The following is a 23,941-nucleotide window of genomic DNA, read 5'->3' on the forward strand; positions in this document are numbered from 1 at the left end:
TGGCAAATTTCAGTTCAGTGGGTTGGAGGAAAAACTCAGGGGGCTAATCGGAAAGAGAGAGCCGAGAGATGATCTCTTTCGGGTGGTAACTTCGCGCTGAACGCCTCGCATGCGCCCGTTGCCAACTTGTAGGCGCTTTGTGACTCGTGGAGTGCCGGTTAAAAGTTTTTGGGCAAGAAAAGTAGCCCGGATCGTAACTTGTGCCGAAAATAAGCACACGGACATCGCAAATTGTGTCCCGAAGCCGATTTACTTGCCCAGATAACCAGAACGGTCCACTCGAGGTGTCCTCGGGGGACGTCAGCCCCGCGGCACGTGGTGCAGCACTTGCTCGACTCGGTCGCCAATCCGACCGGGCAAGCCAGAACCATTCCGAGTGTCGATCAGAGATCCCCGAGAAGTCCAATCGTGCCAAATCGCTCCGAAAGAACCCAACAAGCCGGCCTAGCTCAACGTATGGTAATTTCCCGCCTAGTAACGCCCATTACGTTGGTCAGCATCATTGGTCAGCATCATTGGTCAGCATCATTGGTCAGCATCATTGGTCAGCTTCCCTCAAGCCACAACCCGTCCACCAAGCCATCTCCGAGAATTCGCCAGTCCATCACCAGCCACACCGCCCAAGAGAACGTTCCTACGCCGCAGGCCTGCACAAAACGATGAGCGTACACAAAATACACACACATACACATCTCACACATCACACAGAATTATAACACGAAATAAACCACGCACTTAACCTTCCAAAGCCGTTCGCTAAATATCCGTTTCGGGGAAATATGCGTTGTAATTTGATTTCGTTCTCCTGGCTGTAAATGTTAACCGATTTTGATGATATTATATTCATTGTGTAGGTAATTTATTCTAATTACTCATCATTTCAAAATAAAGTCGATATGTATTACCAGGATTTCAGAAACTGGTTCAGAAAGTTAAAAGTCCGAAAAATCCATTTTATTTTTAAAATACTCATAACTTCTGACAGCTTTTCTGTATTTAATTATTTCATTGATGTTTGAAATTGTCAAGAATCCATCTATCCGACAATGTATAAATATGTTGGGGTCCAATGAAAGTTTTTACCGCTATGACAGATTTTCCGGTAGAAAAAAGTCTTACTTAAAAAAAACGACATCCAGTTTTTGCTTTGCTTAGCTGTATTTCATTTCTCAATGAACCGATTTTTAAAACTCAAATTTTAGTTTTTTGACGTTAATTTGATTATTATTTTCATAGAACAAACTTGGTCTGTCAAAACTACCAGTTCATCAGTATATTGGAATGATGATAAAGATGTTTGAAATGTGCGCTTCGGGTCATATTGACCCGAACGGCTTTGGAGGGTTAAATCTATTAAATTGTCCTTTTTCTGAACACAATCACATCCGAGTCTTGGGAGTCCAAAGTAGGCACAAAGCCGACCTTGAGGTCCTTCGCGAGATCAAGATCGAGCTAGCCAACAAAAGAAGGTCATGTGTACCCACCCTCACTGATCCCCAGAGGAACGACCAGGGATCCGAGGGCTTAGACCCCGTCCCCTCTGGACGTGTGGTAATACTCTAGTCGGTCCCATTCAACACACTGGTCCAGTCCGTGCCGCAGAAATCCAATATTCGACGTTGCAGTTTCTGCGCCGCAAAATCTCCGAGGAAAACCAATCTGGAGTCATGGCCGATTCCAACGAAGCCATGGGAGCGCATCCATGTCGACTACTCTGGTCCTGTGGATGGCTACTACTACCTAGCTATCGTTGACGCCTATTCCAAGTGGCCCGAAGTTTTCCGTACCCGCAGTACGGCAACCACCGCAACACTGGAGATCCTTCAAGAAACCTTTGCAAGGTATGGATATCCACGTACCCTGGTAACAGGCAACAGTTCCCAGTTCGTGAGCTCAACGTTCAAGCAGTTCTGCGAATCAAACGGAGTCTGCCACATAATCACGGCTCCGCATCACCCGCAGTCAAACGGACAAGCTGATAGGTTCTTTAGAAGCTCGTCAAGGGGAAAAGCAGGGAAACTTTCCAGCATCTTCAAATTCTGTTGTGTTCTGTTGTGTTCGCGTAGAGTGAGTGTCACTCTTGCACACGATTGGACCCGATCGCAAGTTGTAACACACCGTGATCGGGGAAACTCGAGACTTGTACACTTTGGGATTTACAGCTTGTTGCAACCATTCCCAAAGTTCGGCACTTGTTGGTTAGGTAGGATGGCTAGGATTTGTTTTGCTCTCGAGCTAAGCCAACCGCCCGTGTATGGATAGATACAAAAAAAAAACATACGCACGGGCGTTGTTCTATGAGAAATTCGTTTGGTACTTTTAAAATCTTCCCATGCCGTTTGCAAAGTTTCCGTTAAAACTGATGTCGTTTTTTATTTTATTCGTAGTTTGTAGTCGTTCCACTTGCCATATAATGTGTTCAATTTGTATGATGTTAGATTTATTGGGTACGTAATTTATTCTTTTTTCTCAACATTTAAAAAATGGTGCAATATGTTTTAGTAAATAAGCCAAAGCTGACTTTGAAAAGAGTTCCAAAAAAGAATCACTTTAAAAAATGCAAACAACTTTAGACAGTCTTTTTGAATTAAACTGATTTTACTATAATTGTAATTGTTAAGAATTAATTTATACTAAGGTGCATAAATGCGCGAGGATTCAACGGAAATTTTGAACACTATTTCAGAAAATTTGGTTTAAAAAAAATTCAGTAAAAAACATCCATTCATTGCTTTGCTTCACTGTATTTCATTTAATTTAATATTTTGTCTATTTTATAGGTTTTACCAAGTTTGACAATGTTGTGAATTTTTTAAATTTTTCCAAACGGTTATATTTCCTCTATTTTATCAATGCTGTCAATTTAGTCAGTTTGTTTACTTTTGTAATTTTTTTTCAATTGATTCCATTTTGCGAAATCTGCCAATATGTATTATCAAAGCAGTTTATTTTGTCCATTTTTTTAAATTCATTCAACTAACTAATTAGGTCATTCTGATGGTTTTTTAATTTATGGTAAATTTTAAGTTCTAATATTTTTGTCATTTTTCAAATTGTTTTCACAATTGGGTAATTTTTGTAGTTTGTAAACTATGAAAAAAATATCAATTGGTCTATTTTGTCTTTTGTGATACTTGAATTTTTTTCTTCAAATTTTGACGATTATGTTAATTTTGTCAATTATGGAAGTTTTGTCAATTTTTATTTTCTTCTACATTTTGAGCATTTTGTTGAATTTTTTAAATATGACCCATTCCAGCATGTGGTCACAACGTCTGCAACGTTCATATCACACATTAAAAAAAACATACCTCTAAGTTAAGAATTTAATTTGCTACAATATGAAATCAAAAGAATTTTTCTTAAACAAATAGTTATCCAAATTTAAACAAAAGAAATCGTAACGTCACAACGCGCCACTTTTTTCACTTTTCAGTTTTTTAACAAAACCGCATTTTTTTGCTCTTCTCGTCGATCAAATTTTAATGGCAATTTCAGAAAAGTATCGATTCATTACAATCAACGAATCTCTGAGGGGAGGCGATGCCTTGTACGAGTCGCACGCATTTTTTTCTCTTCGTCCGCAAAAGTTTTGTTTCAATTAAATTTAAGTGACAAAAATAAAGTTAAACGACGAAGAAGTGCAACCATCACTGTGGTTTATCATTGGAGTGATTACCAGAAGGCCAGGGATTATTTTTTCAATAAAATTGATAAGGAACTTCATTTAGAGTTAATTCTGGAAAAATGTAGTGTTCCGCTGATGGCTGCTGGAGATGAAAAATTTCGAAGAGCTTGAGTGTTTTTTTTTTTTTTAATATGTCTTTATTTGTATCAATTCATCATTACATTTATATTACATTATTACATTAAATTAAGTGTTCAGCTCAATGATGAACTGTTCAGAGCCCTATAGTTAACTAGATAATAAAAATTTATTTATAAGATTTAAACTTGCTGAGCGCAATCAAGTATTTAATGTAGGAGAACATCCTGTAATGGCAAAAATATTTTAAACTTAAAACTAAACACTATCCTAAAATAAAACTAATTATAAAGAGAACGAATCTCTGCGATGGAAGACTGCATCGATTTGCCTCTGAAGTTGGAGATGATTTTGTTGGCCATCTCTTCGATCGATTCAATGCCCGCAATCCGATGAAGATCTTCGGTGCTGTGCCAAGGTGGAAGCCGCAAAACCATTTTCAGAACCTTGTTCTGAATCCTCTGGATGGCTTTTTTCCTCGTCGCGCAGCAGCTAGATCAAATCGGAACTGCATACATTATCGCTGGTCGAAACACCTGTTTGTAGATTAGCATCTTATTTCGCAGACACAACCTGGATTTCCTGTTGATGAGAGAATAAAGAGATTTAGTGTATTTATTACATTTTGATTGAATATTTTCAATGTGATTTTTAAAAGTAAGATTCCGATCAAGTGTGAATTCCAAGTACTTCACGTGATCAGACCATTCTAATGAAACCCCATTAAAAGTTATGGAATGATTTTCATTAGGTTTTAAAAATTTAGCTCTTGGCTTATGGGGAAATAAAATAAGTTGAGTTTTGGAAGCGTTAGGAGAAATTTTCCATATTTTCAAGTAATTCAAAAAGGAATTTAAATTTTGTTGCAATCTACTGCGTACCACCCGTAAATTTCGACCTTTGGCTGAAAGCAAAGTATCATCAGCAAATAATCTTCTACCTTTTCCTTCTGGTACATCAGGAAGATCAGAAGTAAAAATATTGTATAAAATCGGCCCAAGTATACTGCCCTGAGGGACCCCAGCTCTAATGGGAGTCCTTTCAGAGCATGAATTTTGATAGCTTACTTGTAAGGTTCGGCTAGTCAAATAATTTTGAATAATTTTAGTGAGATATACAGGAAAATCAAATCGAGCTAATTTAGCTACTAAACCTTTGTGCCAAACACTGTCAAATGCTTTTTCAATATCTAGAAGAGCAACACCAGTTGAATAACCTTCAGATTTGCTAGCGTTAATCATATTAGTTACACTCAAAAGTTGATGTGTAGTAGAATGTCCATGACGAAAACCAAATTGTTCATCAGGGAAAATAGAATTCTGATTAATGTGAAGCATCATTCTATTCAAAATAACTCTCTCCAATAGTTTACTTAAAGAAGGAAGCAAACTAATTGGTCGATAACTTGAAGGCTCTGAAGCACTTTTTCCAGGTTTCAAAATTGGAGTTACTTTGGCATTTTTCCATTTATTGGGAAAATAAGCCAAGTGAAAACATTTATTGAAGATTTTAACTAAAAAATTTAAAGTGCTTCCAGGCAACTTTTTAATAAGAATATAGAAAATCCCATCTTCCCCCGGAGCTTTCATATTTTTAAATTTTTTTGAAAATCAATTTAAGTTCATCAATATTTGTCTCACAGGAACTTTCAAATACATTTTGCTTAGAAAAAATATCATCAATTTCAAGGGAAATTTGAGCATCAATTGGACTAACAACGTTTAAATTAAAATCATGAGCAGACTCAAACTGTTGGGCTAATTTTTTAGCTTTTTCTGCGTTAGTTAAAAGAAGTTTATCCCCATCTTTCAAAGTAGGAATTCGCTTCTGGGGCTTTTTCAGAATTTTAGTTAATTTCCAAAACGGCTTTGAGTAGGGTTTTATGTCCTCTACTGCTTTAGCAAAATTTTCATTACGGATGAAATTTAAACGACGTTTGATCTCTACACTCAGAAATGAAAGAAATATGAAAATTATTATATTTCAATAACTCCGATATTTCTCTGACATTAATATCCAGAAATATAAAAAATAACTATTTCAGATATTTAAATTTATGCATCCGAATAATTTCTTGGCGTGTAATGATCCAATGCATAAAGTTTAATAACCGAGATATTATATATTATTTATTTTGTTCAAACAAACGCTTTGTGCGTTTGAGTCCCAACTAAACGGGTATGAGCACATGCTAGGTGTAAAACATTGAGTTTTCACTCAACGGGAAATCTCCGATTGCCAGATTGCTTACGACAGGAACCGACTGAATGCTTGCTGTTGACCGTAAACCTAACTTTTCCGAACGGTGATGCTCTGATGACTGAGGACGAGGAAGTTGTGTGTGTGAGACGAAGGCAGACCTAAATAGAGATGTTCGCCGTTCTATGACGTGACGGGGGGTGAGCAAATGTTAACGCTGATAAACTAACAGAAGTTTAAGTACTATAATTTATCCGTTCCTCACATTCCCCTTCTTCTCTATAGAAAAACCGAGAAAAAAAAAATCTGGACTTCACTAGTTCACGACTTATTTCCCGCGAGCTTTGATTACTGCGATAAACTGAATTTTGTTGCAGAATCTTTTCACTTAATGCTTCCTTTTTTCTTTATAACAGGCAAAACAAAATATTTCTCCAGTTATTAAATTTAGCTCTGATCCCCAGTGAATCTTAGTTTTGTACAATTGAACATAATCTAAAACGATTAACACTTTTTGAAATTGGAACGGCTGCTTACATCTTATTTTCTCTAATTATGATGTAATGGAAGTACCTAAGGAAAACACATAGTTTTGTCGACTGGCTCTGAATTACTTTGATCCCGCTGAACACTGTCCCGATTGAATTTTACCAAAACATTTGATACCCACTATTGAACAAACCTATTATTATCTAAATCGATTGAATTTTATTTACCGTGAACATGAACACATTATACACGCTTCCATTTTCATACTTAAAAACTCATAAACAAATCCTCATAGTTTTCTTCTTTTGGCCTGTCGCGTTTTCCTTTCTCACTTAATTTTTTCTTGGGATTTTCATCCTTAGGGATGATTCATCCCGACTCTCTCACCTTATATTTTATGGTTTGTCTACATCTTTAACAACCCCTCCATTTCAGCATTATTGCCTGTTAACTATGGCGAACGACGTTATTCTTGAATCATTATATTCATTCCTGGTAAACATACTTTCTTGATTGTTCATTTGACTTTAGTTCCAATCATCATTTAAAAAAAACTTTTCAACACAATTTCAAGTTTGTTTTGATATCCTATCTTTGTTTGCTGGCCAAACTTAAGATCCAACGGAGTACCGTGTACATTAGGAGAATATGAAACCCAAAAGTTTGATTTAATCTTTTTTTAGTGCAACTAATGTAAACAAAACATTATCTTTCGCTCATTTTGGTATCGGCCAATCCCAGTTTAAAATACAGAATTTTACCACTTCGCCTGATCAAACGAAGCAACCTGACTCCGGAACAATCTAGGTAACATCAGCAATCAAAAAGATAAAGTCTCCTGCTTGTACACCCATCGAAGCAAACACCCAAAACCACTATGTCGCCGAACGGAACAGCAATCCGGCAACGAGCATCAGATTGCGTTTTGGCTGAATGTACCTCTTCGGCAGGGGCTCCAGGACCACTCCACTCGGTCAACCTGTTCTGCACACCCACCTCTGGAAAACGGAAAATCCCAAAGTTTCACGCGGCTGGTAGCTTGAAAGATGTAGCGGCACAACTAGAAAACATGGAAACTTTGATGGTTAGGTTTTTTGACGGCCCGCTTTCCGAACTGCAGCCAGGTCTGGAAAAAAGGCGACATTTTGTCGACGAGCCTGTTCTGTCAGATGATGACCGATTTTTCCAAATTGGAGCATTCAATTCTGCTTTTAAACATGCACCTACAGGGCAGGGCCGGCTCGTGATCAGACTTATGATTGCTAGACTGGGTACCACTCCCCACGGAGACTCTTTCCGGAAAAGTGAGATACGCGGACGGATGTGTGCTTTGTGAGTCGAGAGAGATCTGTTTTACAATCGAATCTGTTTAACGTTTTGAACCAGCTCAGTAAGCAGTTATGCAAGTAAACTTTCCATGATGAACTTTCCAGGCTTCAACAGCTAATTTTTTCTATCACGCTTTATGCAGTTAGGTTTGCATTTTAACTTTTTCTCGAGCCCCACTGAATTACATGTAGGTCAAGTCGATGACGATCGTTTTTGGATTATGTACTTATTTCATGTTACTTCAACAGTAATCTCCCGACGATATTTTTTAATAGAAACGGATACATCATCTTTCGCGCGTTAAAGCTAGTTTTACTACCCTCGTTCTTAGGCAAACGGGCACTATTATTTTTTTTTTTTTTTTATTTTGTCACTAGATTATATTTAACGACAACATATCTTTGTTGTTCAGCTATAGACAATATTAATAAGACGAAGCTATCCATGTTTTTCTATAACATGTTTCTGTCCAATTCTTGTAGGGCTACGCCCGTGTGTTAGCATAATTATGAAATATCTTTTACTAATCTAAACTTTGAAAATCGAAAAGGAGGCATTCTGAATTTGTGTTGTATTGTTTTTTTCTTTCAGTGAGTGTTTGTCTCTAATAGAAAGTTTCGTTCAGAGTTTCTGGATTAAGAATCAACTTGCATTCATTACTTGTTTCTATTAGCGGAAAGCGATAAAAAATCGATGTGCTTGTAACAGTAACGAGTTAAATATAAAACTACTTGACCATCTACTGGCTCGCTGCTTGCTTTGCTTAGTAAATAGCAGCCACGTTACGTAAACCTTTTTTTTTCTTGGTAGCATTACTGCCCTTACCTTACCATAAACACCTTAAATAGGAGGAGGCTACGAAGGAAGAAAACAAAACAGCCGCCTATTATTTTGCTCAACCGTCCGTGTCATAATTTCAGGGGTAATTCCCACAGTAAAACTGAAAAAGAAGTGGAACCGAATAGTACTGCTGGTGGTGACGAAGATTACGTTGGAAAACCGGAGTGATTGGAACTTACCCGAAGGATTTCAACGATATATAAACACCGAGGATTCAGGTGAAAACGTTCATTTTTTATCCATTTTGTTTTCCTCTTATTCACTTTGCTCACTGTTATTGTTGATACACAGCTGTGTAGCGTCGCGTCAAGCTGTCACATCAAGTTGTCGCGCAACATTTCAACCGCGATCGGCAGTGAAATATTTCACTCCTACAGTTAACCACTGTTAAATCGGAATGGAGTCTGATGAAATTATCTGTGTGGTATGCGAACGGGTAGAAATCGACCCGAATAAAATTATCGAGTGTTCACAATGTCACCAGTGTGCGCATTTCCGTTGCAAAAACATTCGGGGAAATGCAGTTCGGAAACTACAGCAAACCGACTATTTTTGTAACAGTGATTGCCAAGCGATGTACTTCCGAGAGAGAGGAAATAAAGTAGCCGAGGATCGAATTTTAAACGAAATGAAGAAAATGCTGAACGAAGTGCGTGACCTGAAGGAGTCCAACATTGCAACCCAAAATGAACTAAAGGAACTGAAATTGGTAAATATAGCGACGCAGGAGAAACTGAAAGAGACGGTACAGGAAATCGAGAAGAGTCAAGAGTTTTTAGCAGATAAATTCGACAGCTTCATGGACGAGTTCCGCCAGATGAAAATCGACCAGACCTTTCTTCAGCATGAAGTCAGAGACGTTCAGGATGAACAATCGCAAATGCGCGGAGATATTAGAAAACTTGAGAAGGAAGTGGATCGACTTAATCGGCAGGCTCTCAGGAAAAATGCCATGATTCTAGGCGTTCCAATCTTAGAAAATGAGGCCACAGGAAACGTCGTCGCGAACATAGCGACAGTATTAGGTTGTGACCTTGCGAAAGATGCGATTGTGGAAGCCAAGCGATTGCGTTCAGCAAAGCCTGATGGTAAACATCCGCCCATAAAGGTCGTCTTCAGAGAAGAAAATGCAAAGGAACAACTTTTTATGAAAAAGAAACTGCGAGGCCCATTGAATGCTGCTGAACTTGGCAATCCGTATACAAAATCCGTTGGTAGAGTGGTTATACGCGACGAATTGACCACAACAGGACTGGACCTGCTGCGGGAAGTACGTGGAGCCCAGGAACAACTTGGTCTGCAGTATGTTTGGCCCGGTAGAGATGGAGCAATTCTTACCAAGCGGCGTTCCGATTCAAAAGTCGAGATTGTTCGTGCTAAGGAGGATTTAGTGAAGCTTGAACCACCAAAATCTAAGCGGGCTCTCGAGATCTCCAACCTGGATATTTCCCTGCAATCATCGTCCATCGTCGAACCCCCCAACAAGCGTCGATAATAACAAAAATCTCTGTAGCAAATAGTCTTTTTCTTCAACAATGTCTACAAGTGCGAATAATAACTTTTTATATGAGTGTTTTGATGATTTTCTTAAAAATAAATATAAAGTAGTATATGATAAGGGTTTGAAATTACTCCAATGGAATATTCGTGGAATGAACAATATTGAGAAGTTCGACATACTCAGAGACCTCCTAGATAGGTACTCTAAAATTATTGACATAATTGTGGTGGGTGAAACATGGGTAAAATCAGGCGACACACAGTTATTCACAATAAATGGATTCGATGCAATATTCTCTTGTCGCGAGACATCGCATGGGGGATTGGCCGTATACACACGTAGCGATTTAAACGCTGACACCGAGGAAATAGAGGAGGATGAAGGTTTTCACTACATACGAATGCGTATCCCCTTGGGTAATAGCTCGCTACTTCTACACGCTGTATATCGTCCACCTGTATTTCGGTTCGCCAATTTCGTAGAGAAGCTGGAAAGTAAGCTGGCAAGTAATATTAAATGTCTTGACTCGATTCTACTGGGAGATACCAATGTGCCAGTCAACATTTCTAATAACACCGTCAGAGAGTACACGAGGATCCTGGAGTCCCACAACATGTTTGTTGTTAATAATGTTGTAACCCGTCCGGCCAGTGGGAATATACTCGACCACGTTGCTTGCTCTCAGAGTATCATCGGCTCGACAATAAACGAAACCATTTGCATGGATACAAGTGACCATAGTATGATCGTTACTACACTGTCAACCAGTTCCGATAAAAAGGCCCAATCCCTGAGCAAAAGCATCGTCAACCACCAGCAGCTGAACACTGAATTTGCAGAAGCCTTGATGAACATCCCAGAAAATCTATCCGCAAATGAAAAAATTGTTTTTATAGTTGACAAATATAATGACACTCGAAATCGCGCCACAAAAACAGTAACAGTGAAAGCAAAAGTGAAGAGGAATTGCCCGTGGATGACCTTCGACGCTTGGAACCTAATATCAACTAAAGACAAGATCTGGAAGCACTGTAAACGGAATCCTGCGGACGAACAGTCTAAAGCTGCCCTGAAACTTATCTCTAAAAGGTTGTCAAAACTTAAAAGCCACTGCAAACGGACCTACTACTTTCGACTTCTGCAAACGGCAACCCCGAAGAAATCCTGGAAATTCCTAAATGAAGCCCTGGGTCGTAACACCAAAGAACACAACCCCATCACCCTCAAGTTTGGCGATGAAATACAAACCGATCCAGCCCAAGTATCGAACAGTATCAACGAGTACTTTTGTAACGTGGGGCCTCAATTGGCTTCAAATATCGTCAGCACCAGAGATATTCAACAGTTCAATGCTATTCGTTCGCATCCGCCCTCCCTGTTCTTGAGACCGGCATCTGTTGCAGAGGTTCTGTTAGAGATCAGTAACCTTGACACCAACAAATCATCTGGTCCAGATAATATTTCGGTTGCTACAGTGAAAGCCCATCACTTGGCTTTCTCCAACATCTTGACAGACATCTTCAACGAAACTATCGAAACTGGTGTCTATCCTGATGCATTAAAACTAGCCCGCGTAACTCCTGTCTTCAAGTCAGGTGACAGATCAAATGTATCAAACTACCGTCCAATTTCAACGCTCTCTGTTTTGAATAAAGTTATTGAAAAACTACTCGTCACTCGAATGAATGAATATTTAACTAGATATGACCTCATAAGCCCACGCCAGTATGGTTTCAGAAAGGGATGCAGCACTCTAACTGCAACAACCGAACTTTTGGAGGACGTGTACGATGATCTGGATAACCGTAGATATGCTGGTGCCTTATTTTTGGACCTGAGGAAAGCGTTTGACACCATTGATCATGCCTTGCTGTTACAGAAATTGGAATGGTATGGATTACGTGGACAACCCCTTCGGCTTATCGAAAGCTACTTAACAGCTCGCCAACAATTTGTTTCCCTCAAAGGAGCTTCAAGTAGTAAAAGATTCATATCAACGGGAGTACCGCAGGGAAGCAACTTGGGCCCGCTGTTGTTCTTGATATTCATCAACGATCTCCCCCTGTTGAATCTGCACGGCAAAGTTCGGCTCTTTGCCGACGACACATTGATATCGTACAGCAATTCCAATCCTCTCCGGATAGTGGAATGGATTGGAAACGATCTAGAAATCCTTCAGCATTACTTCGACTGTAATCTTCTCTCGTTAAACTTGTTGAAAACTTCGTATATGCTGTTCAATTCTGGTCGTCGCTCCATACCTCAGCTGCCAATAATCCGCATAGGCAACACTCTAATTGAACGAGTGAACGAGTTTAAATATCTAGGACTACATTTCGATGATACCTTAAGCTGGGCAGCCCATATAGAGCATCTTAAACGAACACTCGCTCCGGTCGTTGGTGCCATATGGAAAATTTCTGCGTTCATTCCAACCCACTGGCTGAAAAATGTATACTTTGCGCTGTTTCACTCGAGACTGCAATATCTGGTGTCACTATGGGGTAAAGCCTGTAAAAGCCGCCTAAGGGAGTTACAGGCCATGCAGAATAGAGCGCTAAAGGCTGTCTTTAGATTGCCGTATTTGTACCCTTCCGAACTGTTATATAGTATGGACGATTCAGTACTTCCCATACGAGGTGCCCAGGAATTTCAAACTCTGGTATATACCCACAAACTCCTAACAAGCAGGGATTCCCATCACAACATGCACTTCGAAAGAATGACGTCTCACCGCTCGTCCAGAAATGCAAACCACCTTCGTCTGCTCAGGGTTAGAACAGAATTTGGAAAGAAGAAACCCAGTTACTTCGCAAGTAAACTATACAACAATCTACCAGACACATTAAAGCAATGCCCAACGTCCTCCCGTTTCAAATCACAACTGTTGTCGATCTGCAAGCAAAACATCCATCGTTTCCTTCGCTAGTATCTTCGTGCCACACATGCTAAAAAAGTTTTTATTCTTTTTATTCTCGCCCCTCCACCCAGACCACCGCCGCCCACAAGCCACTCCATCCAGCCGCCACCGCCAATCATCAAAACACCTCATCACCCTCCACCGCCACCACCATAACGCTGCAAACTAATGAATATAACACAACTCTATACTATAAAATTGTGAAATAGCCTATGAGTAGTCCCAACCATTCCTTCAAAGAGCGATAATTTGCTCACTGGAATGGCTTTACATTTTGTGGAAAAAAATTGTATTGAAATGAATTGTTAAACTGTTTTGATAGGGTTTTGTGCCTGTTGGAGAAGAGGCTTGGAAGAAGCTTAACTCCACTGGGCTTTCCCTATCCGAGGAAAAAATAAATAAAAAAAAATACATTACTATCCGCTATCCCTACCTTAAACACGTAGGGTGACAGTAGAACATTATTTAATTATGCTCATTTTCTTACTAATTGTTACGTTGCGCTCTGTGCAACTTTGAACGTCTTTTTAGATTGTCCCAGATTTTCCGATTTATGTTTTCCGAAATGCTCTTTCTGAGTATCTTACTCATTCGCCTTAACTAACTGCACATAGAATTTTAGCAGTACTGGAAAAACTTACCGCTTACTGAACTGACTACCACTTGACCTCTAGTTCTAACCAATTTGTCTCTTTAGTACTGATACGCATCTTCTACTGGCAGTTGTCGCCTTAAAACAAAACCAATTATCTCAAGCAAGTTGAAGGTAAAGTTTTCGTTCTAAACTGGATTTATCGTCCTGTACAGGCTATCATCGCCTAAACTTGACTTATTATCCTTAATTGGCGACCACCGCCTAAACTTGACATCTTACACTCGACTGGCGACCACCCCCTGAACTGGACATCTTGTCCTCGACTGGAGATCTTCGCCTAAACTGGACACCGTGTCCTCAACTGGCGATTATCGCCTGAACTGGACATCTTGTCCTCAACTGGCGATCATCGTCTAAACTGGACATCATGTCCCCAACTGGCGATTATCGCCTAAACTGGACTTATTGTCCTTGACTGGCGACCAACGCCTAAACTGGACATCTTGTCCTCAACTGGCGATCATCGCCTAAACTGGACATCATGTCCCCAACTGGCGATTATCGCCTAAACTGGACTTATTGTCCTTGACTGGCGACCAACGCCTAAACTGGACATCTTGTCCTCAACTGGCGATCATCGCCTAAACTGGACATCATGTCCCCAACTGGCGATTATCGCCTAAACTGGACTTATTGTCCTCAACTGGCGTCCAACGCCTAAACTGGACATCTTGTCCTCAACTGGCGACCATCGCCTGAACTGGACATCTTGTCCTCAACTGGCGATCATCGCCTAAACTGGACATCTTGTCCTCAACTGGCGATCATCGCCTAAACTGGACATCATGTCCTCAACTGGCGATTATCGCCTAAACTGGACTGATTGTCCTTGACTGGCGATCATCGCCTGAACTGGACATCTTGTCCTTAACGAATCTTAGTTAGTGTACAACTTCAAGGAAATACTCACCACATGAAAGCGCAGACTAGCTATATTCGACCGGATACAAACCAACCTTGAGCTCCGTCTATTCGCACCTCCAACGAATGTGCTGGTAACGCTAACAACAAACCATCTTTTTTTTCACAACACCCAATCGTACAATCGCCACTATCCACAGGAATCGGTAAAGTCAAAAATATAACTTGAGGCTTCACATAACACCGGGGTTGGAACGATGTATTTTTTTTTAACACTTCCGTGACTCCGATCGCCATTTTGAATTTCTTCTGGCAACCGGAGATTTCCTTAAAATTATAGAGAATTGATTGGATTATTGATTTGGTGCCTCCTGGCAGGATCGCCATTGTAAAACATTGAGTTTTCACTCAACGGGAAATCTCCGATTGCCAGATTGCTTACGACAGGAACCGACTGAATGCTTGCTGTTGACCGTAAACCTAACTTTTCCGAACGGTGATGCTCTGATGACTGAGGACGAGGAAGTTGTGTGTGTGAGACGAAGGCAGACCTAAATAGAGATGTTCGCCGTTCTATGACGTGACGGGGGGTGAGCAAATGTTAACGCTGATAAACTAACAGAAGTTTAAGTACTATAATTTATCCGTTCCTCACACTAGGTTCTTCAGTTGCTATATAAATGCCTTTCAACTTGACTGCATGCAGATTCCATTCTCTTTAAATATTTAACTGAATCATATTTAACCTTCCCATGCCGTTCGCAAAATATCCGTTTCGGGGAAATTTGAGTTCTAGTTTGATTTCGTTCTCCTGGCTGTAAATGTTAACCGATTTTGATGATATTATATTCATTGTGTAGGTAATTTATTCTTATTACTCAAAGTTTAAAAATAAAGTCGATATGTATTACCAAGTTATCAGAAACTGGTTCAGAAAGTAAAAAGTCCGAAAAATCAATTTTATTTTTAAAATGCTCATCACTTTTGGCAGCTTTTTTGTATTTAAGTGTTTCATTGATGTTTGAAATCGTCAAGAATCCATCTATCCGACAGTGTATAGATATGTTGGGGTCCAATGAAAGTTTTGACCGCTATTTCAGATCTTCCGGTAGAAAAAAATCTAACTTAAAAAAAACGATATCCAATTTTTGCTTTGCTTAGCTGTATTTCATTTCCCAATGAACCGATTTTCAAAACTCAAATTTTAATTTTTTGACGTTATTAGTAATATTACCAGCGAAATGCACATGTTTTTATGCTATGGTCAATTATGCACATTGACCATAGATTAGGCTTGCCAGATGGTTTTAAAAAAAAGCGGGACATTTTGAGAGAAAAAAGCGGGACACAGCCGAAAAAAGCGGGACATTTTTAAATCTGTTAGAAAAAGTCATGAAATTTGTATATCGGACCGCTGCAAAAAATGACTTTTTGCTCCCATATGTACACCCATAGAAGAGGTTGCAAAAATCCAATGCCTTTTTAGCAAATCTCTGTGCCGATAATGCTCTGAAATGTGCACTGTGCCGAAGACGGTATGTTTGAAAAACCGTAACTGGCATAAGGACTCGGCTCCCAACCAAAATGATGACCACTACATTCAAGCGAAACAAGAAAAACATTTTATGGGATTTCCTTCCTATTGGATAATTCATCCCAGAAACAAGAAAATAAAAATTAAAACCACAGTGCTGTAGTGAGAATCGAACTCACACCACCAATTGAATTGTCTTGCCAATCCGACATTCTAACCAGTGTACTATTCGAGCTTCATGTAGGACGAGGTATATTTGTCATAGGCTTTCTGTTACCGATCAATAACAAAAAAAAAAGTACAACGGCGGCTTCCCGGCGTTTGGCCTCCTTTCAATGCATTCCTTTGTCTTAAGATGGAAACGGGAAAGGGAACGGGAGTGAAGGAACGGGAAACCCATTGAATGAGAACTGTGCTTTGCTTACTGCCTGCTATTACATACACACGCTACATATACACAGCTGCTAAAGCCGGGCAGCTTGGCCGGTGTTGTTTGCCGGTAAATTGAAGGAATGTTTTTGTTGTTGCTTTTGCTACATACACACGCACAGCTTAGCCGTGTTTGCCGGTTGATTGAATTAGAAGGATGTTTTTGTTGTTGCTTTTGCTACATTCACACGCACAGTGCTCGGTTCGCTGGCTGCCTGGTGTTGGCCGGTATTTATTTCCATCCTTCTTCGGTTTGTGATGCGATGGGGAGGGACGCGAAAACGTTTTTATTTTGTTTCATTCAGACATACGCAATTCGGTTACGCTGGGAGGTTAATGCCGGTGGGCGCAAATCGAATCAGTGCCGGTCGCGTTATCTTCTTGTACCAATGATGCTATGAAATTGACTACACGCCATTGGCACAGAGGCTGAATTTTGGGTGTATTTTCGATGCCTTTTGGATCACCAAGCAGCACTGTAAAATATGAGATGATTTGCTTGATTCCTGAGTACACAGAAATTTTTTTTGACTATTACGTGTCACTGAAACTGCAACCTTCAAAATAAATCAACCTGTAATTAACAAAACCTGTAATTTTAAATTGTTTTCTCGAAAGTTAACGAAGATTCATTTATTATTACAGCAAATGTCCTTTTAAAAAAGATGCACACTTAAAATTAAATGTCACGTAATTTGTTTTTCGACCTGTAAAATTACGGTAAATGTCCTGCTCCTTTTTGTTACAGGACACTTGCGTAATTTTACAGGAAATAATTTTTGCTGTGTAAGCGCGGCGCCTTTCATCTTTTGAGGATATGATGGCTAGCATCTTACAAATGCTAAAACCACCAACCCACAGAAAGTGTACTATGTATGCCGTGACCGGGATTCGATCTCATGCCCGCTGGCTTAGAAGACTTGAAGGGTATCCTCTACGCCACGGGCTGTGACTGAATAATTTAATGGAGCGCAGTGTACTAATCTGAGTATAGGAAGAATTAAACATGATAAATCTCACTCGCTCCAAGCTGAAATTAATTATAAGCTTACCTGAATCCCGGATCTTGGAACCAAAACTGAATTTGCCCGGTTTTGGGTCTAAATTCCCGGTTCGATTTTTCATTTCTCGTTTTTTTCCCGGTTCTGTGGCCACCCTGAAGGCATTTAAAGTCGCAGCTCAAGTTTCAATTCTGTACAGACCGGTCCGGCGCTCGCAAGCAATACCGACTGAAATTCTCTTGAGATTATCTCGATTAACTTTCGTTCTGTATAGTGAATAATCATTTACTAATTTTTTTTTTAATCTTTTTAATAGGTCATCATCGTATTAACCCAGCTAGAGGGCAGTGGAGGATTCAGTATTGCACACAGGCTGACACATCGATTAGCGAATTCAAGTGGTTTACACGATTGGGGTCCGCCTTCAGCCAAACACTGCCCACCTATTGATGCAGTTTTGGATCTCCATTCGCCACGATTGATAACCTAATATTAACTACAAACAATAATGTCAGTCATCTAACTTTTTTAAATAAAATGTCGAACACCCCATTGCTCATCACTTCATAATTCCGAAATCATGTAGAAAGTCTTTTTTACATGCATTAACCACAAATCGGTCGATTTGCGATCCAGAACCGGATTCGAACTTACCAACAAACACTTTTTTGCTGAAAAACCAGTTAAAAAATATCGTAGTTCAATTTTTAATCATCAATCTAGCTGAAAGAAAGCCTCCAAATGCACTAATTCATGTGTTTTCAGCCTTTAATCATCTTGATTTGGAGAAGTTATTCAGCAAACGTCATTAAATGTCAATTGACGGATCAACTCAAAGAAAAATCACAAAAAATTCACAACTTTTTCCTCTGGAAACTGGACATCATGTCCCCAACTGGCGATTATCGCCTAAACTGGACTTATTGTCCTTGACTGGCGACCAACGCCTAAACTGGACATCTTGTCCTCAACTGGCGATCATCGCCTAAACTGGACATCATGTCCCCAACTGGCGATTATCGCCTAAACTGGACTTATTGTCCTCAACTGGCGTCCAACGCCTAAACTGGACATCTTGTCCTCAACTGGCGACCATCGCCTGAACTGGACATCTTGTCCTCAACTGGCGATCATCGCCTAAACTGGACATCTTGTCCTCAACTGGCGATCATCGCCTAAACTGGACATCATGTCCTCAACTGGCGATTATCGCCTAAACTGGACTGATTGTCCTTGACTGGCGATCATCGCCTGAACTGGACATCTTGTCCTTAACGAATCTTAGTTAGTGTACAACTTCAAGGAAATACTCACCACATGAAAGCGCAGACTAGCTATATTCGACCGGATACAAACCAACCTTGAGCTCCGTCTATTCGCACCTCCAACGAATGTGCTGGTAACGCTAACAACAAACCATCTTTTTTTTCACAACACCCAATCGTACAATCGCCACTATCCACAGGAATCGGTAAAGTCAAAAATATAACTTGAGGCTTCACATAACACCGGGGTTGGAACGATGTATTTTTTTTTAACACTTCCGTGACTCCGATCGCCATTTTGAATTTCTTCTGGCAACCGGAGATTTCCTTAAAATTATAGAGAATTGATTGGATTATTGATTTGGTGCCTCCTGGCAGGATCGCCATTGTAAAACATTGAGTTTTCACTCAACGGGAAATCTCCGATTGCCAGATTGCTTACGACAGGAACCGACTGAATGCTTGCTGTTGACCGTAAACCTAACTTTTCCGAACGGTGATGCTCTGATGACTGAGGACGAGGAAGTTGTGTGTGTGAGACGAAGGCAGACCTAAATAGAGATGTTCGCCGTTCTATGACGTGACGGGGGGTGAGCAAATGTTAACGCTGATAAACTAACAGAAGTTTAAGTACTATAATTTATCCGTTCCTCACACTAGGTTCTTCAGTTGCTATATAAATGCCTTTCAACTTGACTGCATGCAGATTCCATTCTCTTTAAATATTTAACTGAATCATATTTAACCTTCCCATGCCGTTCGCAAAATATCCGTTTCGGGGAAATTTGAGTTCTAGTTTGATTTCGTTCTCCTGGCTGTAAATGTTAACCGATTTTGATGATATTATATTCATTGTGTAGGTAATTTATTCTTATTACTCAAAGTTTAAAAATAAAGTCGATATGTATTACCAAGTTATCAGAAACTGGTTCAGAAAGTAAAAAGTCCGAAAAATCAATTTTATTTTTAAAATGCTCATCACTTTTGGCAGCTTTTTTGTATTTAAGTGTTTCATTGATGTTTGAAATCGTCAAGAATCCATCTATCCGACAGTGTATAGATATGTTGGGGTCCAATGAAAGTTTTGACCGCTATTTCAGATCTTCCGGTAGAAAAAAATCTAACTTAAAAAAAACGATATCCAATTTTTGCTTTGCTTAGCTGTATTTCATTTCCCAATGAACCGATTTTCAAAACTCAAATTTTAATTTTTTGACGTTATTAGTAATATTACCAGCGAAATGCACATGTTTTTATGCTATGGTCAATTATGCACATTGACCATAGATTAGGCTTGCCAGATGGTTTTAAAAAAAAGCGGGACATTTTGAGAGAAAAAAGCGGGACACAGCCGAAAAAAGCGGGACATTTTTAAATCTGTTAGAAAAAGTCATGAAATTTGTATATCGGACCGCTGCAAAAAATGACTTTTTGCTCCCATATGTACACCCATAGAAGAGGTTGCAAAAATCCAATGCCTTTTTAGCAAATCTCTGTGCCGATAATGCTCTGAAATGTGCACTGTGCCGAAGACGGTATGTTTGAAAAACCGTAACTGGCATAAGGACTCGGCTCCCAACCAAAATGATGACCACTACATTCAAGCGAAACAAGAAAAACATTTTATGGGATTTCCTTCCTATTGGATAATTCATCCCAGAAACAAGAAAATAAAAATTAAAACCACAGTGCTGTAGTGAGAATCGAACTCACACCACCAATTGAATTGTCTTGCCAATCCGACATTCTAACCAGTGTACTATTCGAGCTTCATGTAGGACGAGGTATATTTGTCATAGGCTTTCTGTTACCGATCAATAACAAAAAAAAAAGTACAACGGCGGCTTCCCGGCGTTTGGCCTCCTTTCAATGCATTCCTTTGTCTTAAGATGGAAACGGGAAAGGGAACGGGAGTGAAGGAACGGGAAACCCATTGAATGAGAACTGTGCTTTGCTTACTGCCTGCTATTACATACACACGCTACATATACACAGCTGCTAAAGCCGGGCAGCTTGGCCGGTGTTGTTTGCCGGTAAATTGAAGGAATGTTTTTGTTGTTGCTTTTGCTACATACACACGCACAGCTTAGCCGTGTTTGCCGGTTGATTGAATTAGAAGGATGTTTTTGTTGTTGCTTTTGCTACATTCACACGCACAGTGCTCGGTTCGCTGGCTGCCTGGTGTTGGCCGGTATTTATTTCCATCCTTCTTCGGTTTGTGATGCGATGGGGAGGGACGCGAAAACGTTTTTATTTTGTTTCATTCAGACATACGCAATTCGGTTACGCTGGGAGGTTAATGCCGGTGGGCGCAAATCGAATCAGTGCCGGTCGCGTTATCTTCTTGTACCAATGATGCTATGAAATTGACTACACGCCATTGGCACAGAGGCTGAATTTTGGGTGTATTTTCGATGCCTTTTGGATCACCAAGCAGCACTGTAAAATATGAGATGATTTGCTTGATTCCTGAGTACACAGAAATTTTTTTTGACTATTACGTGTCACTGAAACTGCAACCTTCAAAATAAATCAACCTGTAATTAACAAAACCTGTAATTTTAAATTGTTTTCTCGAAAGTTAACGAAGATTCATTTATTATTACAGCAAATGTCCTTTTAAAAAAGATGCACACTTAAAATTAAATGTCACGTAATTTGTTTTTCGACCTGTAAAATTACGGTAAATGTCCTGCTCCTTTTTGTTACAGGACACTTGCGTAATTTTACAGGAAATAATTTTTGCTGTGTAAGCGCGGCGCCTTTCATCTTTTGAGGATATGATGGCTAGCATCTTACAAATGCTAAAACCACCAACCCACAGAAAGTGTACTATGTATGCCGTGACCGGGATTCGATCTCATGCCCGCTGGCTTAGAAGACTTGAAGGGTATCCTCTACGCCACGGGCTGTGACTGAATAATTTAATGGAGCGCAGTGTACTAATCTGAGTATAGGAAGAATTAAACATGATAAATCTCACTCGCTCCAAGCTGAAATTAATTATAAGCTTACCTGAATCCCGGATCTTGGAACCAAAACTGAATTTGCCCGGTTTTGGGTCTAAATTCCCGGTTCGATTTTTCATTTCTCGTTTTTTTCCCGGTTCTGTGGCCACCCTGAAGGCATTTAAAGTCGCAGCTCAAGTTTCAATTCTGTACAGACCGGTCCGGCGCTCGCAAGCAATACCGACTGAAATTCTCTTGACATTATCTCGATTAACTTTCGTTCTGTATAGTGAATAATCATTTACTAATTTTTTTTTTTAATCTTTTTAATAGGTCATCATCGTATTAACCCAGCTAGAGGGCAGTGGAGGATTCAGTATTGCACACAGGCTGACACATCGATTAGCGAATTCAAGTGGTTTACACGATTGGGGTCCGCCTTCAGCCAAACACTGCCCACCTATTGATGCAGTTTTGGATCTCCATTCGCCACGATTGATAACCTAATATTAACTACAAACAATAATGTCAGTCATCTAACTTTTTTAAATAAAATGTCGAACACCCCATTGCTCATCACTTCATAATTCCGAAATCATGTAGAAAGTCTTTTTTACATGCATTAACCACAAATCGGTCGATTTGCGATCCAGAACCGGATTCGAACTTACCAACAAACACTTTTTTGCTGAAAAACCAGTTAAAAAATATCGTAGTTCAATTTTTAATCATCAATCTAGCTGAAAGAAAGCCTCCAAATGCACTAATTCATGTGTTTTCAGCCTTTAATCATCTTGATTTGGAGAAGTTATTCAGCAAACGTCATTAAATGTCAATTGACGGATCAACTCAAAGAAAAATCACAAAAAATTCACAACTTTTTCCTCTATGTGTTGTTTTTTTTTTATTTCAACTGCAACGAACTTTTTTTTCTTTTTGTAAAAATGGTTTTATTCGTTCAAAATATAAAAGATTATAAGATATTACATACATTCAAAAAACAAAATCATTATTTTCAGTAGTTAACATATTTCTACAGTCTAATACAAAGTTAACATATGTAATAAACAACTGGGCTTGTGATATAGCTCAGTTGGCAAGTCAGTTGCTTTCTGAGCCGATGTCCGTGAGTTCGAGCCCAAGAGTAAACATCGAACACAGTTGTACAGGATAAGTTTTTCAATAACGATCCGCCAACTGCAACGTTGATAGAGTCGCGAATGCGGTGGTAAAACGACTATAATCGAAACAAAATTAAAAAAAAAAAAACAATTTTAGAGCTTTATTTTTAGCATCTTGACTTTTCGAGTATATAGTTCAATTTTAGTTTTAAAAGAAACTGGAAGGGCTATTCAAAACTTCGTTATAAAACAACGTTCAGCTATATAAACCACATTAAAACATCTATAAAACACCTATAAGTGTAAAAAGGCCCACCTACAGGAGGTTCTGTAGTGCCCATCCTATACAACCATATGGACTCAAAAGGGTTTTGTTCAAGGCATGTTCTAGATAATTAGTTCGATTTGCACTGAACAAAAAAATCGTGAATTTTTTTTCCGAAAAAGGGTTTTGAAATGGCATTTTTTCAAAATAAAATAATCTTAATCATAAGAATGTTTTTTTTTCGACCAAGACCCAAAAAATAAGGCTGTTTGTTACCAAACCTATAAATCTAATACTTTTCCTCTTACCATTAAGAAAAGTAACACCAAGCATCGTAAAACACTCTAAAGTTAATTTAATGTTAGTTGTAAAATGTTCATATTATTATTTAAATTAATTGTAAAACCATGAAAACTTGAACAACCCTAGCTAAGAAACATCATTCCAGTGAGTTACCGAATGAATTGTTTGACGCGGTAACTCACCAACCAGCTGATGCAACAACAACAACACAACATAAATTCATTCGAAAATAAATCTCGTGGCAACAACATCGTCTCCGTGTTGATTGTTCCGTCGGTCGAATAGTAGAATAAAGTGGTGTTTTATTTGGTAAATCGGTCGTCAATTGGTGTTTCCAAGCAAATCCGAAATCCACAACTGCGGAAATAGTGCTGTGAATGCATTGTGGACAGTTTTTTGGTACAACGAGAAGAAGACCCCCGACGTGTTGGCAGCATCGAAACAGCAGCAAACAAAACGACCCACCAGCAGCGGTAGAAGAATTTGATCGTTTCCTATTCTGTGGTGCTACCTTT

The 23,941-nt window shown here is 39.4% G+C and overlaps 1 protein-coding gene across 4 annotated transcripts in view; it reads left to right on the forward strand.

The window, feature by feature from the left end:
- Positions 1 to 23,941, forward strand: part of LOC129747123 (calpain-D) — a 450,101-nt gene that overhangs the window by 395,691 nt on the left and 30,469 nt on the right. For 2 of the 4 annotated variants that reach the window (XM_055741159.1, XM_055741182.1), the window contains one exon: positions 17,841 to 18,076. The exons of the other annotated variants lie outside the window; for them this stretch is intronic. In XM_055741159.1, coding sequence (XP_055597134.1) covers positions 17,841 to 18,014 — 174 coding nt within the window. In that variant the 3' untranslated portion in view covers positions 18,015 to 18,076. Of the gene's footprint in view, positions 1 to 17,840; positions 18,077 to 23,941 lie in introns of those variants that run through there. 4 annotated transcript variants of the gene reach the window in all.

Source organism: Uranotaenia lowii, chromosome 1 (genome assembly GCF_029784155.1).
Source record: "Uranotaenia lowii strain MFRU-FL chromosome 1, ASM2978415v1, whole genome shotgun sequence".
Classification (NCBI taxonomy): Eukaryota; Metazoa; Arthropoda; class Insecta; order Diptera; family Culicidae; genus Uranotaenia; species Uranotaenia lowii.